The sequence below is a fragment of the Betta splendens genome, chromosome 2 (genome assembly GCF_900634795.4).
Source record: "Betta splendens chromosome 2, fBetSpl5.4, whole genome shotgun sequence".
Lineage (NCBI taxonomy): Eukaryota > Metazoa > Chordata > Actinopteri > Anabantiformes > Osphronemidae > Betta > Betta splendens.
In genome coordinates, this window is record NC_040882.2 from 8,348,499 (window position 1) to 8,366,755 (window position 18,257).

Below are 18,257 nucleotides of genomic sequence, written 5' to 3' on the forward strand. Positions count from 1 at the left end.
GTCACACAGGCTACAGTATGTCCTTGGTTTGACACCAAAGGATACATTGTTACTTAGTTCAGACTCTGGCATTTACCCCCCCCCCCCAAAAAAAATAAAAATTCTAAACATGTTAGAATTTATTACCTGCAGTAAAAGTGACCAGCGTTTTATTTCCCCGACGCCCGCGAAGCTTGGTGGTAATGAGCATACAGTACAAGCCTCCCACTCATTCACTGCTATTAACAAAGACACTTAGGTTCATCGGTGTGTTTAGGATACTGTAGCCAGCCATACAGTACAGCACCACACCAATGTAACCCCCGTTTATGACATAATTGAGTCTCATTTATGATGTAGAATGAGCAGACTTTGCCTCTTCAAAGGCCGATTTGAGTTGATTGTCCACATTTTCTGGTGCAGACCTAGTTTGTACATCGGCCCAAGAAATCATTAACAAAATTGCTTTACTGATGATGATGATGAGGGGGAGGTTTGAAATGCATCCCTTAGATAAAGAATAGCATTTCTCAACTGTCACAAAGGCTCCATCTTGAAATAGCTGCGTTCCAACCTGCACAGTGGGCTCCTGCTCAGCTCTATAGGTCTGAAAACGTAACAAGTCCCCCAGCCGCTCCCGTATTTCCCCGCGGTGTCCAGCTGTTTGCCCTAACTCCCTTGTTTTCAGCCAGCCCGGCCGTACCCCTGCGGTTCGGCAAGCTGTTTATGTGTTCCCCCGCCATCGCTCGCCGGCCCAGCGAGTCGACTCAGCCCCGCGCTCTGATCAATCCGGCAGCAGCGCGCGTACTGTAGTGCACACTCAGCATCCCGATGGGTTTTACACCTGCTGGCGCCATCAAAAGGAGCAGCACAAGAGATGTGATTGCGGCGCTCGGAAGCAGGGGAGGAAGTGGGCGAAGCGGGAGAGAAAATATCTGAGCGTGGCGCATGTGCGAAAGCGCGGTGTGCTCAGGCTGGAGCGGTTACTTGGTTACTGTACATCAGCACACGCTGTAATTTCACTGAAATGTGTGTATACTGTAGCTGTCGAAAATGTTTTTAGTCGCAGGTAAAGGAGGTTCAATTCAGTGATTTGACTGTATGGCCCTCAGATCAAAACATTCAGGGAGAAAGCCGTCTCATAGCATTTGTATCCATCCCCATCCTGAGCTTAGGGTTTGTGTTGTTGCTTCCATAATACTGTGGCAGGTAATTGGCAGCGCGTTTCTGATGTCTGGGCTTTTTTTTTGTTTTCTGGCTCGGCTGGGTGGATCACAGTCCCCAGGAACAAACTGCAGAGGAAGAGCTGCAGGAATCTGTTTGTCTTGGCCAGCTTCCCACAAGGTGAGATGACTTTGATCGGTGCCCCCCTCCCCCCGCCCTCTGCCAATTTGATGAGGTGGCATTTTCTGGGCACAAATGTTGTTTTAGGCAACAAAGGACAGTGTCCCTTGGCATTTTGGGAACATGGGCTGTCGAAGGTGGACTGGATGACACGCTACAATAGGTGTCTGTAGTCATGTATGTGCTATATTTGATGATGGTGCATATGTACCATCATATTTCTATGACTTATAAAGAGCACGATGAGGCCTTTGCTGAAGTCCCCCCCCCCCCCCCCCCCCCACCACCACCACCACACACTGGAGGAGCAACATGCTACTTGTGTTTTTTTAAACACTATTAAATCTGTTTGTACATCAAAATCTGCAGCCAGAAGTGTTCAAATATTTACCAAGACCTCTTTGCCTAAGAGACCTGAAGACCCTCTTTACGGAGCAGGTGAATCAAAGCAACAGATGCGATGGTGGTTTGAACAGCTGGTGCAAAAATGCAAAAAAAGGTCAGGTGGTCTGGTGCCTGTGCCGCGGTAGCAGATTGATCGGGCTCTTTTTAAGTAGGGAGACAGAATCTCAGACAATAATCCCCCTCCATGAAAGCGGGATCTTGAGCTCTTAGGCCCTAATTACTAACAGTGGGCGGCTAGTTGACACATTCCTCGCGCTTTGACAGAAATAATGATGCTTTTGATGAAAATTGCTTTTTCTGACAGCTTAATCTCGACGACAGGAAAGATTAGATTGAATTCCACCTCGCCGGTGCACAACTTTATCTCCCGCACTTATTCATCCTCCCGATTTTGCATGAAGTCAAAAACCAAAAGGAAGACGAGATGACGAGATGAGTATCTGCTCCACGTTATTCCTCTCTGCTTGAGACGACTCCCCCAAGTGATCGCAGCCGATTCCCGGGTCCCCGAAGCGACTGTCACCTCTGAGGCAGGCTGCCGTCATACATCATGTCAAATATCTATCAATTAGCAGACTGTACTTACAAATGCTCCTCTGACACACCATACATCTGGGATTGCTAATTAAGACGACATGTTACATAATTAATGCCTTCGCTGCACTAATTAGCGCTCATTTAGGAGACGTGAAAATCAACGCTAAACTAGTGTTAATGTGATTCCGCACCACACCTTCGCGGAGTGGGTGATCAGCAGAAGAGGTGTGGAAACGGGAATATTTCAACACTTGGAAATATTGAAAAGGTGTTTACCCCAACTTTAAAGCCGCGTTTAAGTGTCGGCACTTGATTTTGAGTGACTCGATTTGCGGCTCCTCTCAAGGCCACAAGTACGTACGTCTGGCGCGGCGCAACGCGTGCCCCTCCCCCCTTTCGCTCTCTGGCAGTTTGTAGAAATGCCCCATCAAGGGCACTTCAGCCACATGTCAATCCACTGATTCCGCCCGCGAGATAAGGAAGCGGGGAGGGACGCCGGATGGGACTCCTGCATAATTTATAGCGAGCGAAAATCAATTTTGTGGCATAAATTACTCTGATGTTAATTAGTTGCAGATTGGTCTTTTACAAAAGGTGCATTCTAAATCACTTTGGGGAGAGACTCGCGGCGCGGAGACGAGGCCGAATCGTTCAGCTGGTGATAATTCCACATGATGTTATGATGGCAAATTAGGGCCTGTTTCTTTATTGGGAGTGTGACCGAATGTTTTGAACTGGCTGAAACCAAATTAGAGCGAATGCTATGCTTTCGGCCTTTCTATTTGTATTGTCAGGGACTGGAAGCTTGTTTTAGTGCAGTCAAGCCTCCTACTGCTGCTCTCTCACATACAGATAAGCCACCACACAACCACCCTCGGCCGTGGAGATTGCTTACCAGCGCTTAGTTCAGTGGCGATGCCCAGTTGGGCCTTGATGTAATGGAAATTGATTGCACTGCTCCCAGGCTACACTGTCAGGACAAGTTATTTTAATGGCACTAAAGCAGGCTTATGTTGAAGTTTAAAAGGAGGAAGGCGGGGACTCGTCAGTGACTGGAGGCGTTACTGCGGCATCGCGCTGCCTTTTATTTATTTATAACATTGCACAATGTTTCTCGAGAAAGGAAGAAGAAAACGCGGAGCCTACAGCGCGGGTGAGAAGCGCGTGGGGGCGGGTGGTTGTTAGGAGGCCGAGGTTCACAGGTCATGGCGCCCGCACCGCCTTCTCACAAAAAAAACTTCTAATTAAGGAAGAATTTGTGACATTCGCGTGCGGATTCGTGGCTGCGTGGCGTCGCCTGCACAGGCCGTGCACGCCTGTCAGGCAAAGAGGAGGGAAAGCGCAGGAAGTGTGTGTGTGTGTGTGTGTGTGTGTGTGTGTGTGTGTGTGTGTGTGTGTGTGTGTGTGTGTGTGTGTGTGTGTGTGTGTGTGTGTGTGTGTGTGTGTGTGTCTGTGTGTGTGTGTGTGTGTATGTGCGTGCGTGCGTGCGTGCGTGCGTGCGTGCGTGCGTGCGTGCGTCCGTGCGTGCGTGCGTGCGTGCGTGTGAGCCTTCTCTTTGAGTGTCCTGCTTGCCCATCTGGAATAAAAATAACATCATAATATAGACAGAGGTTTTACCCTGCTGCCTTTTCATCAGTGATGAATGTCCCAGAGTTGAGGTTGCTTCCTGTCAACAACTTGCACCGAGGTACTGTAACTCCTGTTGGAGTGTACTGACACGTGCCTCTGCATCAATGGATGAGACTTGTTGGGCAACTTTTGGCAGAGACTGTGTGCTCCCTGTTGTTGTCTCTCAATAATAAACAAAATCATTTGTATCATAATCGGAAGACTTACAGGACAGAGAGAGTACTTAAGAGCCTCATAACACAATCAGCTCCTAATTTATTCTAAGGTTTAATGACATTTTGAGTTTAATGGCATTTCAGATTGCAATGTCTATATTAAATTACAATGGCTCATGCATGAGCACTTCAAGTAATGTGTTTCCCTCATGTTTTGTCCGCCGGCCAATTAGGCCTCAGTGTGTGACAGTGTGGCCAAATCAAAAGGTCCCTGCACTTCTCGACAGCTAAAGCAGCCAATTAAAATCCCAAGCCCGGTCGAAACAGCCATCACTGCCCTCTATGAATGATCATTACCGCACGCGTGGGTGGGAGAAATCCACAGGCGGCGTATTGATTGCGATGGTGAAAACTGATTCGCCAGACGACGATGAAGGCGTCAAGTCAGGTTTTGAGTAACGTTTCAAAGATATAGTACACACACACACACACACACACACACACACACACACACTGCCCTGCTGTGCTGATTGCCCGTGGTGGTGTCACTGTCAAGTGTGCACAGCAGTAAGCCTCATCACACAGGTCAGCAGAGCCAAGACCTCACTCGCGTACTGCTTGATCATCTGAAGAAGTCCGGAAATTAACTTGGATATGGAATATTTGTGGGCGAGCAAGTTGGGTGAGGGGGGGTGGACCGGTCAGCCGCATCTGTAGGCGAAATGTGTTTGCCACATGCAGAGATGAGAAAGACAGCGCGACGTGTGTGTGTGTGTGTGTGTGTGTGTGTGTGTGTGTGTGTGTGTGTGTGTGTGTGTGTGTGTGTGTGTGTGTGTGTGTGTGTGTGTGTGTGTGCGCGCGCGTGTGCGCGTGTGCGCGCGTGTGTGCGCGCGCGTGGTGCTCAATTCATATTCAACTCACACAGCGTTGTGGCTTATAAAGCTCAACTTATTGCATCTCTGCATCTCTGTGGCAGATCTGGAGCATGCCTACATTACGTTGCTGTTTCAGGGACCCGTTATAATAATATAATGCATACTGTTGTGGTGGGAGGTGTCATTACCAGTAAGGGCCCCTCAGCAACGCTGGACATTGTTGTCACACTGTGCATTTGCACCATTACAGTGACCCACAGTGGACATTATGGCAACTGACACGCTTGTATTTCCCACCTCATCACAGACATGTTGTTACAATCAAATGACAGGCTGCAATCGCTGTTTAGTAAAGTTTCCAAATCTATACATCATGTGATGCTTGTGTTTGTAACAATGGCTCTTTAGAGCCTCGGCACATTGTGCTTGTCTGCAGCCACAGCTGTCTTCTGCTGCTACGAAATCGTATTACAAACTTGCAATAATTCATCCAGCCGCATTGTGATGCAAAACAGGGCAACTGAAGCTCAGTGTTTCAGGATAATGCAGGACGCTGTCACAGTAATCAAAACGACGTATGCTGTAAAATAAGACAATGTGAGGATGTTGTTAAATGTTCATCACGGATGTGGGGAGATTGAACGGCAAAAATCTTCCAGGATTAGAAGGAAAGATGTTATTATTGTGAGGAAGACTTGAATTTCACTTTGCCCCAACGTGGATGTGGTTCTGTTTTGTACTAATTGGCCTGTAGGGGTTGCTGCATGTAATTATACTGAGCAGCATCTGTGCTCTACACTTCCTGTACGCGTCTGCTTTAGAGGCAGTCCACGAGCAAAGAAATACATAAAAACCTATATGATGACACATTTGTACAAAATGCCATGCGTGGTCTCTATTTACTCAGCCTCCTTTTCCATTCGATTCAAGAAGCCGCGCTCCAAAGTGGCAAACAGTGGGCTTTACCCGTGTGCACCTCACTCGACTGATCCTATATACATTTGAAGCGTCTGCTTGAGTTGAAATTCTCCAGCCGTCCGTCTGCATTGCATTTCCACAGTTGACCTGCTGCCTGTCGGCATGTAGCGCTACTCTGATCAAACCGGCTTTGCCCTCGATTTCGATACCGTTTGCATGATCAAAGGTGTTTGTTGCATATGCTTGCGGAGCGCCAGCTCCTCCGCTGCTTCTTTAGTCGCCCTGTGCTGTGATTTTATGCATCCGAACAAAAGGAGTTTATCGTGACATTCACGAGGGGGGAAAATATACTTTTGAATTTCCGCATCAGATATCGCAATTTGCCATTTTCTCTACATTTGCAGGAAGATTTTAGGAAACCAGAGTCTGGGATAGATCCCAGATCTCCAGTGTTTTGACTGCATGTTTGGGTAGAATAACAATATAGCTGTGAAATGCCTTCTTCTATTGATTCATACTCTACTTCTGCATAACCCATGAATCCATTTTCCAGAGGCTTAAATCTTGCATAAATGTCTGTTCGTCTGTGTAGAGCACATCTCTCTGGGAGTCACTGTAGTGGATTTAAAAGGTGAAATCAATAAAGGTTTCACCTGGATCACTCTTGTTCGTTGAAAGAGCGCGCTGTCCTAACATTTTGCCTGCTCAGTGGTTTTACCCTGCTGGCTTCAATTAGCGTATTTCCGCAGCACTGTGACGCGACTCTGATCTTTTCATCAAGCATCAAGGCCCCGCTTTTTTCACAATAAAAAAAAAGTCTGAAGCTGTAAAACGCTTGTAAATCAGCCATTGGCCCCCTCAGGCCACTGAGGGCCAGCGGATTCAAAAGCTTGTACAACTGATGATATAGTGCACCACAATGGCAGCACCACCCCTGCTGGCATCCGGCTCCAACCACTGACCTGTTTAAACAAGTGGAGCGCTCGCCACAACCCGCCTCCGGAGCGTGGCCAGTAGCTTGCTAAACGCTGGTGTGCAGATGTGGCACCAAGAAGCAGTTAAACAGGCCACTGCCCACGAGACCAACAGAACTGAGTTCAGGTAAAAGCATTTTTAAGAAGGGGCCGGAACCTCAGACGCTGGCGAGTTCATGAGCGACGGGCCGGAGCTAATGATAAAAACTAGTTGGCTTCCTCTGTGCCAAATGTTTTGTTTCCACTTAGAAAAGGAGTGTGTGTGTGTGTGTGTGTGTGTGTGTGTGTGTGTGTGTGTGTGTGTGTGTGTGTGTGTGTGTGTGTGTGTGTGTGTGTGTGTGTGTGTGTTTGGGGCGTGGGCAGTCAGACTCACACAAGGGAGCACTTAACAGCTTGCGGCAGGGGTTTAACAAAACCAAGCAGTCGCTGGCAGGAGGTTGAGAGGGACAAGTGGTTCGAAGGCTGGAGGTGGGGACGTTTAATAGATGCAACAGAGGGAAATGAAGGCTGCAGTTGCAATGTGTGTATTGCACGTGGGCTCGCATGCATTACTGCAGTTGCATTTGCTGCTTCGTCTAATAGCGGAGGAGAGCCTTGCTCACTCGCGGTGTGTGGGAACGAGCAAGGCATCAGCTACAGTCGGATGAGTGAGCTCTGTCTGACTGACCAGATGTTTGCAGCGCTGCCGTTCAACAATCTCAGCATAATGAAGAAGGATGGGCGGATCAATATGTATCCAAGAATAGTTCAAAGTTCCATCGATCCACGGCCCCAAATAGAGACGCAACACCAACACTGGCAGCAGGATGACGCACCAGCAGCGATCTCACTAAAGACGCGTGTGTGTGTGTGCTTTTTCTGCAGTGATTATGGAAAACATGGTTAAGGCTGATGTCATGCAGCTCGGATCCATTTGTGCATTAGCCGTATCGACTGGGACCGGAGATCCAAGGGGCTCTACGGCGATAGTGGACGATTCTGTCGGAGGTCAAGCCTAACAGAGTTTATAGCAGCCGCATCATTATAACATAGTAGACATGTTTTCATACAGAAGGGTGTTTTATTGGAGCACTGAGCCGTCGTCCTACATTCTTCTGCAGCAGCTGTTGGCCGATTGAACAATTCCAGTAGGCGTTATAGTAAACCAGTGGCATTCACTAACTACTGAGGGATTAGCCGCTCTGGTTGTTCAGCAGATGATGTCATGCCACCTCTGAGTTGCAAGCCTCCTCACCATTTGCCAAGGATTTCTTTGTTTTGTTTTGTTTTTTTTGCTTACGCAACATCCATTTCAGAGCTTTTTATTATTAAAAGCGATCATATACTTGTTTATGGAGGCGCCTAAGTGCTGGTTCAATCAGGTGCTTGTGTTGTAGGCAGCTTCGATGAATAATGCAGGGCGTCTGTGCTGTAGTCATTGCGCGCCGGAAAGGATGTTTGTGCCAGGAGCGTTAGCTGAAAATCATTTCAGGCATCAGCAATCAGACCTCACAGAGGTTACAGTCAAATGCCAATATTGGATCAACCTGGTGTGTTTGACTGAAAAGTTCAGAGGCGGACGTGTTGGTCCATTTTGTTTGGATTTGCCCAAAGTGGACAAACAGACTGTTAGACTGTTGTATCGCAGACGTCCTGAGGTTTGGAGCAATAGCACTTGTGGCTATTGCATCACCACAAAGTTAAGTGTGCCCTGAAGCTTCCTCTGGATTTATGCAGTGCTCCCTAACAAAAACATCGGAACAGTCTAAGCTACGCTGAGAGGGATGCTGGACCGTGGAGTAAAGATTTGAATGAATCATCAAAATCTTAGCTTCACCCAAGGATTGAGAACAACTTTGTCATCGTTCCTGCATATTTCTTTTTATTCTTTACTTAGAATTTACTACTGACTATTTGTGTGGGTTGTGATGAATGTGTTACAGGTTTCTCAGCACTGCACAGTCAGATTACAGAGCTCACACTATGACTTGTTCAGATAAGTTAGGGACACGGATGTGTATGTATTAATAATCCTTGAATGATGCCTGAGGATTACATGGATTCTACAATATATGATTTTCTATACTGTGTAATAGCTAAAAAGTACACACATGAAAGAGAAAATTACATTTAAAAAATGCAGGAAGGTTATTGGTTCTATTATTTTATTTATTTTTTATTATTTATTTATAATGATGTTAGTTCCTTTTAGTTCAACGATCAACACATTTATTAAGTTTAGACTTTAAAGGTCAAATGTGTCCCTCAGTGGGTAGAGTGTCAGTCTGGGAAGCAGAGGCTCATGAGCTCGAACCCATCAGGTGTGTCCTTGAGCAGGACACATACAGTACATGTACATAGATCAGTAAAGTATGTCTTGTCTCATGATTTTTAATGCTGCACAATAACATAAACTTTCATCGACCGATAGAAATTACATAATTGCTTGTTGTGAATCTGTAGGAATAAAATTTTAATTACGTGAAGAAATGAAGTGTGTGACCAGTTTAGGTTCATTTCTGTTTGTACAGTATGTGAGTTTCAAAGTGACGGTAATGTCTTGGTTGGACAGACTGAGCCCTGCCAGGCTCGCGCGGCTAATCAAAGTTTAAATGTACAATTACAATAACAGACTTAGTGAAACTGTCCCTTTACACAGTCTTTATTAGAGGATTAGTGTGAAGCTCAGTATATTGACTGTGTAATGTGAACGTCCTGCAGTGCAGAGTAAATAAAGAATCACTCCTGGCTGCAGATGTTTTGCAATATAAGTGATCTGCCAGGCTTAACAAAGATACTTTAATTTGTCCTTGGGAGCTGTACCACAGAAAAACTATGCCTTTTTTCTAGCTGGAGGAAGAAACTTGTAAAAATCTTAATTAAAAGATTGTATCAGACATGGCTTTGCTTATGAAAATAGGGAAATAATGGACTGAGAAGGCAAGATTTTCCAAACAGAGCTGAGGAATAATTCACTTTGCTGGAGTCGCTGGAACGAGAGGCAACTTTCTTGCCACTGCGAGAGAATAGGCATTTTTAATGAGATGGCGCTGATGTTTTTAATATCCACACCAGTGAAGTCTCAATATAGCGACTGTAGTAGTAGACTGTAGTGTGCAGAGTGTCACTTGGCATAAGATCCCTGTTTTTCCATATTCCCCCTAATGTTTGTCTCTTTTTTAGTCCTCATTATGGCAAAAACAAAGTATAATTAACACAATCATGATTAATTACAGCGCACAGCCTTGGTTTACACATCTGCCTAATTGCAACTTTCTTCCCTTTTCTTGTTTTCTGCTGTTCAGCTTAGCAGAACTTGTCACGTCATGGGCGTTCCCTCGCCCTCTCCGCCGTTCTCCTGCCAGAACACGCACCCGGAGCATATTTCCACGCGCCGTTTTGTTCCCGTAACTTTTTCTCAAGCATCGTTCGGCTGCTTCCAGCTCCGGCGTGTCTTTGTTCGAGCGCCCCCACGTACTGTACGCTACTCCCACCGAAGCCTCCGCAGCAGCCAAGTGTTCATATAGAAGGTGAGCAAGGTGGGAAGTGTAGCACTGCCCCAGGCACCCTGCCAAGCCGGTTCCCACGGCGATATATACGTAGTAATGCCCCTATTGATTCCTCCCAATATATTTATCGAGAGCAACTGGAAAGTGGACGGAGGGGAAAATGGGAGGATTTATGACAAGCAGCACTTAAGATTAATTCCCTTTTTAATTACAGTGAACTACACCAGCCTTGCCTGTCCAGTGGTTAAATTTAGAGCTAAGACAAACAGCGAGCAGCGCCTGCTGAGAACGCAGTATATGGAAGACATTTTATGAATCAATAGCACATTTTTTTCTCCACTGCGCCTCATGGAAACTGCCCCCAACTGTATTGGGCTCTGTAGAATATTCAGATCCGATTCCTGGCCAGCGTACGCTTCCATTATTTCTTGCTTTCTTTTCTGGGTTTGCTTTGTGAACGGTCAGGCTTGTGGGGGATTGTGCACCAGCCCCTCATGAATGGTCACAAGACGTGTGCACCTTGGTGGCGCCTACTGTACAACAAACAAGGTTCTAGACATAAAGCGTGAGAGAAACCCTGCACGTACAGTACTGTTGCCTTATCGTCACCCATAGACGCCTGCTGGCATTCGTGCCTTGTGCTGTCAGGATATCGGACCCTCTGAAGAGAACAGCATCATCTGTAGTTTCATCTGCCAGGGCAACGGAGACCAGCTCTGGATTGACTGCACCCTGAAATATCCACGTGTTTACTTACACTAATTTGAAATGATTGCTGAGATACAAGCTTAGTTGATTAGACAGGATGTCGACCCCAATGACCCCACCACACACACACAAATCACTGCTGGCGTAGAAGTAGAGCAGCAACCATCATGTTTCTCCCCAGCTCTGCTTCTCTCTCTCTCTCTCTCCCAACTCTATTTGCTGTAAAACTGTTTTCAGCCCACCACTCCAAGCTTCTCCTGCAGCTCCGCTGCTCCTCCACCACGATCTCAGTCTTCTTCTGACTCATCATCAACTTTCCCCCTCCAAGGTATTTTAGGCCGGGCAGCTTGAAACATATCACCCTCCCTCCCTCCCTCCCTCTCTCCCTCCCTCTCTCTCCTCCCACCCTCCTTATCATCCAGTCAATAGCACGTTTCTGAGGCGAGTGGCCCCTGCTGAGGAAACAGGTGAGTAATGAGTACAGGCCTCCCTAATTAACTAGCAACTCCTTCTCAGCCATGGCTGATTAGTCACACATCATCCGCGTGTGGACAGTTTTTGCTCAGTAGGCCAAATATTTACAGTGGTTTAATATTTAAAGTGTGTATTAGATTTAAAAAGACATCTCATTAGAGCAGCACTTTCATATGACTGTGTCTGGCCATTGTGCACTGTCTTTCTTTTCAAAGCCATTCTCTGGAGAGTGAAGTCACTCCAGCTCTCCTAATGCCTGCAGTTATATGATTTATGTGATTTCCCCTGAATGTATTGTCCCATCCTGTGAGCTTTCTCATATTCAATTGTTTTGATGGATCTTCTAAAACAACACCCTTTTCAATAAGGAAATATACCCTTATTATGCCTCTCTCCTGCAGGGTTTCTATATTGGTATTTTTCAACAAGTTCCCTTGGAGACTTTGTGCAGTGTCATTTCTTTAGGGTTCATGCTTTTTTTCCAATATTTATTTATTTATTTTGTCTGTGTGCTTTCAAAGATCGCCGTTTCAGCTTGGGGAGTCTCCCAGAGCATCTGGCTCATTTTTAACAAGCAGCATCCTCTTTCAGATGAAAGATTCGTCTTGTGCAACCCGCGAATATCCATCATAACAAGTACCCGCGACTCGACAAAGCGCAGGCAGGTTCGGCCGCGTTCGGAACGGGCGCGGCGCCGTTTGATCCACGCGGCGCAACCGTGGCTGCGGCGGCTCATAAAACGGTGCGTTCGGGGACTGTGGAGTGTGAAAGCATTGAGCAGAGGTTCTATAGATGGCGTTGCCAGACGGGGGATGTTACACTGTAATGTCTATAATAACGACGTGGAAGGTGCAGTAGAAGAGCACAGTGTCATCTGTACCAACTGTACTGATCAGCTAAGAAAAAGCAATTAGCCTGCATAATTAGCCTCCATTAGCCTGCAAGATCGGACACGCCTAAATAATGTGACAAAGACCTGCTCAGAGATCTTAGGACATCCTGTCAATGCTCTAAATGTTCTGCACAAGAACAAAATCTGCCAACTAGATCCTCCGGGGCCCCTCTCATCCTAAAGCCCATGCTCGAGTGGCTCCCACACAGACTGCGATGTCTACGGTGCAAGACTTCTGAATTGCCCTTTAGAGATAAATACAGTATTTTGAATTAAATCATAAACCATCACAATCCATGAAAGTATGGAGACTCATCATAGTTAATTTGATGACTGATGCCTAATGATACTAGTTCTAAAGCAGCTCTTATCTTTTAGAAGACCTAAATGAGTGAATTAGTTGGATGAGAAAATACAGTTGCGCTGTAGTTTTTGTTATGCTGCTACTTGCTTGTCTGCTCAGGCAGAACTCAGCTCCTCCCCCACACACACAGTGGAGAGCAGCAACGTGACAATACATGAGCTGACCAGCAGTTCACTGATGAAACCATAACTTCACCCCACCCAGAGCCACTGCACTGTGGCAGCATCTCTCAATGAGGTATTTAAAAAAGGAGGACATCTGATGTGGCGGTTCGTACCAGATGTCAGATAACAGATGTTTATTATGTGAGTAATTGGATCTAAGGCAATGAGATCCTTACAAGACGCACTCACAAAATCCTAAAATGATTTAGTAATGACTGAAGCCCTAAATGGCTCTGCACAGGTGAACAGCCAACAGAACAATATACCAAATGGGTCTGTTTTTACGATCTACTTTAATCATTTATAATTTTTTACATGTTGTTCTGAACAGCATGAGCTTCTATAAACTGGCCTCATAATTCGTCCGGTGGAGAATTGGCTGCCTGTGTCTTAACAATCCTAGTATTATTCAAAGCCACACTTTTGTTGTTTCATCTAGTTTTCTTATTATTTTGCAACCCTGTGAAACCAATATATCACACGGCCAACAAAAGTACAATTATGCCATTAAATATCTTCTTTTTTTTTTTTTTACTGTTTGTGTACTGCATGTAAAACAATAGAAATATTCACGAGACATGAAAAATGCCCCACCTACAGTGCTGCTCTGTTTAGCAGTGAGAAGGGAGAACAGGACCAGAGATGGTTAAATTATAGCTTTAATTTATAGTGATTTATAACTTAATCCAGGTCCGGTTAAACACCAGCAGTTTCACGAGAGGCCGGCGTCATGTCGACCCTGCTCCACCTCACTGTCCTGAGGCAGATGTTTCACTGAGGGTCCTCCAACTCCAATGACGGTTATTTTGTGCGATCTATAAACGGCAGCTCCCCCATGGCAGCGTCATTGTTCTCAGTAACACCGCGTACATGCGACTGCTCCACGCGTCTTCAGTTCAATCAGTGGCGTTCGTGAAATCCGTGTGCTGGGGGAAAATTGTCCTCGTTTTGTTGCGCGGTAATGAAAGCACTTTTCCTTCAGCCGAGGTCACATTAAGAATTTACTATGGCATTTTCCAGTCTATTGACCTGTTTATTTAGCCATGAAAAAGAAAAGTGCACAATAAAACCTCGTAAGTACTTTATGACCGACTCAAAAACACTATATGGTTGCAAAAGCAACACAGTGCAAGATGTGGTTCAATCGACTCATTGATTAACAGCATGAGCTACCAAATACTATACATGACTGAGAGGCTCAGTGACGTGAGTTTGTACCTAAACTTTGAATCTTGATCCCTTTCTAGTTTCTTGATCAGCTGCTGGTTTGTTTCCTTTTCCCTTTGGACTGTTTACATTTACAGATTCACTTTAATGATGTGTCTGGAATGTCAAATCTCGTTCTGATACTGTATGAAAAGGAAAACATTTAGGTTTATTTTCTCATGCTAAATTTTGCTTTTCCTTATTAGTCTGGCAGCTGCGAGCAGCAAAGAAGCGTAATATAATATTTGTGCATCAAGTTGGACGTTGTTTCCGCGGCAGTTTTCATGTCCTTGTGGAGCTACTTCTGGAGACACCTGTTGCAGCATAACACAAAAGAAGTCTGCAGATAAAAGATCACAGATTGCTGGATTCCACGTTCCAGAAAATCCCGTGTCGTGAGTTTGGGTCCAAGTAGGAACTTGTTTGCAATGTGTGTGTTTCACCGCCTCGACGGTGTTCATCCATCTTCTCCAGGTAACGCCCAGCGTTTCTGGTCGTCGCCACTGATGCGACAGATCTGCCGTCGTTGGGTGGGGACAACAAATCGCCCGCGTGGGTCGCGTTGTGCAAAGGTTCAGATGAACTGCGATGCGGCTGCGTGGACAGTTAGACTGGGAGGATGCAGAACGACGACAGGCTGTGTGTTTTAGTGCCATCACAGCGGCCGGGAAGGCAGAATCCTGCTCCATGGAAGAAAACACTGCATTATATATTCATGTAACTTTCCTCCGCTGTAGCAGGAGGCGGTGAAAGCATCCCATAGTGCCGGGGTGTTTTTTATTTATTTATCTGCGTGCGTACGACTAACAAGGTTTGCCTCTCAAGTCGCTCTGAAGCCGCTTTGGTTTATTTCCTCCTATGGAACTCACGCCGCAGCCTTCCTTTCTAATGATGTGGCGCTCGCAAACACACGCAGACGCGCTACTCCTCTTAATCTACGTCTGCTGAAGTGCTCGTTAATGAGGTGTGAACACCGGGACCATAACCCCCCCCCCCCCCCCCCCCCCCCCTCTCTCTCTCTCCATCCCTCCCTCGCTCGACGGACGGAGGGGCGAGCGACAGACAGACATGTGATGACAGAGAACAAGCTTTGTTTTTCTATTTCATTACTCCTCACTACTCACTCTGTGTGTGTGTGTGTGTGTGTGTGTGTGTGTGTGTGTGTGTGTGTGTGTGTGTGTGTGTGTGTGTGTGTGTGTGTGTGTCCGCCTGCCTTCCAGCACGGCGGGATCCCACGGACGAGCGGCACATCAGCAGCGCGTCCTTGATTCGGATCAAGGGCAGCATTTCCACTCGCATTAAGCAACGCTCTCCGACATTTTGTCACCTTGAGCTTAAATCTCGCCGCTGCCAAAGAAATCTGCCTCCTGTTTTCTGAGCTTATTACCAAATCCGCCAGAACTCTGATTAACTCCTAGGCCTGGGAATATCACCTTCGGCTCGCACTGAGCAACCTGCGAATGGAAAATAATCCACATCTGACTTGACAGGAGTGTGATGCCGATTTATTTGAGAACCCGTAGATTCAGACACGCGGAGGTGCTCGAACTGTCACAAACCCAACAATAGAGGACAATAAGGCCTTGGCTCATAGATGGTAAACATGCAGGACTCTGTAAATAAGCATGCGAGGCGTGGGAACCGCCTCTGGTCGCTAAGCGAACGCTGACTGTGGAGCTCCTGATCGTTATCGTGCCTGTGGAAAATACTGTACCATTAACGCACGTTTCAGTTTCCACTGAACGCGGATCTCGGCGCGTGGCATTTCCCGCACGCGTGCAGGACTCTCGCACGATGCAATAGAGATTGCATGAGTTGAAAGAGGCACTGTTAATAACAGGGTTAACCTTTGAGCGAGATGCTAAATTTTACGTGTCCCCGTGTGGAGGCTGGTAGTCGCACCTTCCTGGTGTTTTACTGCCAGCTTTATCACCACTGGTATTTGGTCTTGGGAGAGAGGGAGCTCCTTAAAACCTCAGACTTTTCTCCGTTTGTTCGCAAAGACCACTAAACTAATGTACGGTGGGTTGTCATCATTTTTATATTGAATATAGTTCAGGGCATCTTTAAAACTGTTGTTTGTCAGTTAATATTCGTATCTTGTTCCAACTGTATATGGATTGAATTAGCTCGACTACTTTTTTTATTTAAGTGTGACAATATGTGAGCTTTGTTTGATGATTAGATCCCGAGTTCTCCTTTCATGTTGCTATAGATACACATTGCACCTTGTCGGACGAATCGTTATCAAACTTTTTGTGTGAGTCATAATGAAGCCAAATAATCTGAGCATATTTCATCAAGAATGAATGTAATTAAGGTAATGAGATTTCTTTACACTGCTTTGAAACACGCCGGGCACAGACAAATACATCATTCACTGCGGTTTGTGGCATTTGAATTTGTAGTTAATGAGCTCATGAGATATTTTTTCCTTCTTTCAGCCCACTTCTCCAAATAAATTGCATGATTCTGTATATGAGGTCAGGTTACGGTTCCATCTGTTAGTTAATTGGACATCAGAACAATGGGGGAGGGGGGGGTGATCATCAGCACAAGTCAGCGGACACTAATGGAGCAAAGTTGCACATTGAATTAATCAGAAATTGGTAACAACAAAAATCTGTTCTATTAAAAAACATAATAATCAGAAGTCTTAGACTCCTTGAATAGATCTGACTGTCTCTTCCCTCATACGCAGAATGTTTGAAGTCATATTTGTCAAGTGATTGGTTTAGGTTCACCCAACAAGACCTATAATAATAATAATAATAATAATAATAATGTTGGACTTACTGTAGTGGTACAGTATTTAGTCCTTTGGCACTGGTTTGCCCACAGTGACAGCAGAATGTTGTTATGCGTGAGGCGACACTCGCAGGCTACAGGACACATATGCTAATATCTGCCTTAGTTTTGTGAAGACCAGTCAAATATGGGTCCTGTGGAAAACTGCAACACGTTTAAACCTGGGAGCTTCAGCACAGTAACAGGAGTGATGTTAATTTTTCTGGACATGATTTACTTTTTATTTCTTCGTAATAAATAATCAGCACCTCAGTTAGAAGCATTCAAAGCTATGGTGATGCCTCTATGTGCAGTTTGTTTGGACCAGCTGATCAGGAGGGCTGGTTCTGTTCTGGGGGTGGAGCTGGACCCCCCCCCATCAGATGGAGGACGCGGTTCAGTGGAAACTTGGAAACCACTCCTCGCCTCTCTCAATCTTCCCCCAGGTTCAGCTCCAGGATCGGTGCTCCAGTCGAGCCACGAGTCGTTTGCGCTGAATCGAGCCTCACCCCTCGGAGTATTTCCAAGCATGCAGAGATAGAAAAACCTCTCTAATGCCACTTTGAAGACTAGAACCAATTAGGGAATCATTATAATGAGGAGCCTCTAAGTGCACGTCTTTTGTTACTCAGCAGCTGTCTAATTGGAGCTGGTGTTTCGAAGGGAGTTAGGACGAAGGCTGTTCCTAATTTAACTGTGATACACTTTTAAGCAGTGGCTCAGTCATAGCTGACGTTTTGGCAGTTCCTACCGAAAGTTCGGCACGAGCGCATCTGGGACGGCTGCGCGTCCCACAGCAGCTCTTAACCTCCCAAACCCGCTGCAGCTTTGCAGCAAATGCTTTTCACCCCGGGCTGTGTGCAGGATTCAGGACCTCCACCGCTGCACAGCTACCATGTACTGTACAATGCAGGTTTAAGCTGCAGCCCATGTCAGAGCCATATCATCTCTTAGCCACTCATTCAGCCCAAGAATGAATAAAACTGTTATTGAAGCAGCTGCTGCCTTGAAAGTATGCACATTGATGTTTGGAGCCTTGAATGGATGATTCTGAGTCATAGTAATTCATCTCTTTCTTCTCGGTCCAGTCTTTAAATATTATATTTCCATGTATTTGTGCCACTTTAATGCTGCCTCTATTTTGGTCTTCAGTGAATAAATCGTACTCCCACTGTCCATAAGGGAGAAAGATGTGGAATTTAATGCGCTCCTCTTCCTCTTTCTGTTTGTCTTCTCACAGCTCCCCTGACGGACAAGCCGCCGAAAATCCTCTTCCCCTCCGAGAGCCAAATGAGCGTCCTAGAAATGGCAATAGGTAAGGAAACGCCGCGCTTCTGCTCCGTCTGCGCATCCTCACA

General features: G+C 46.0%; 1 protein-coding gene across 5 annotated transcripts in view; it reads left to right on the forward strand.

Annotated features, from left to right (window-relative positions):
• LOC114850611 (interleukin-1 receptor accessory protein-like 1) overlaps positions 1-18,257 on the forward strand; it is a 203,412-nt gene that overhangs the window by 121,608 nt on the left and 63,547 nt on the right. For all 5 annotated transcript variants that reach the window (XM_029142344.3, XM_029142347.3, XM_029142343.3 and 2 more), the window contains one exon: positions 18,140-18,214. In XM_029142344.3, the coding sequence (XP_028998177.1) occupies positions 18,140-18,214 (75 nt within the window). The remainder of the gene's footprint in view (positions 1-18,139; positions 18,215-18,257) is intronic.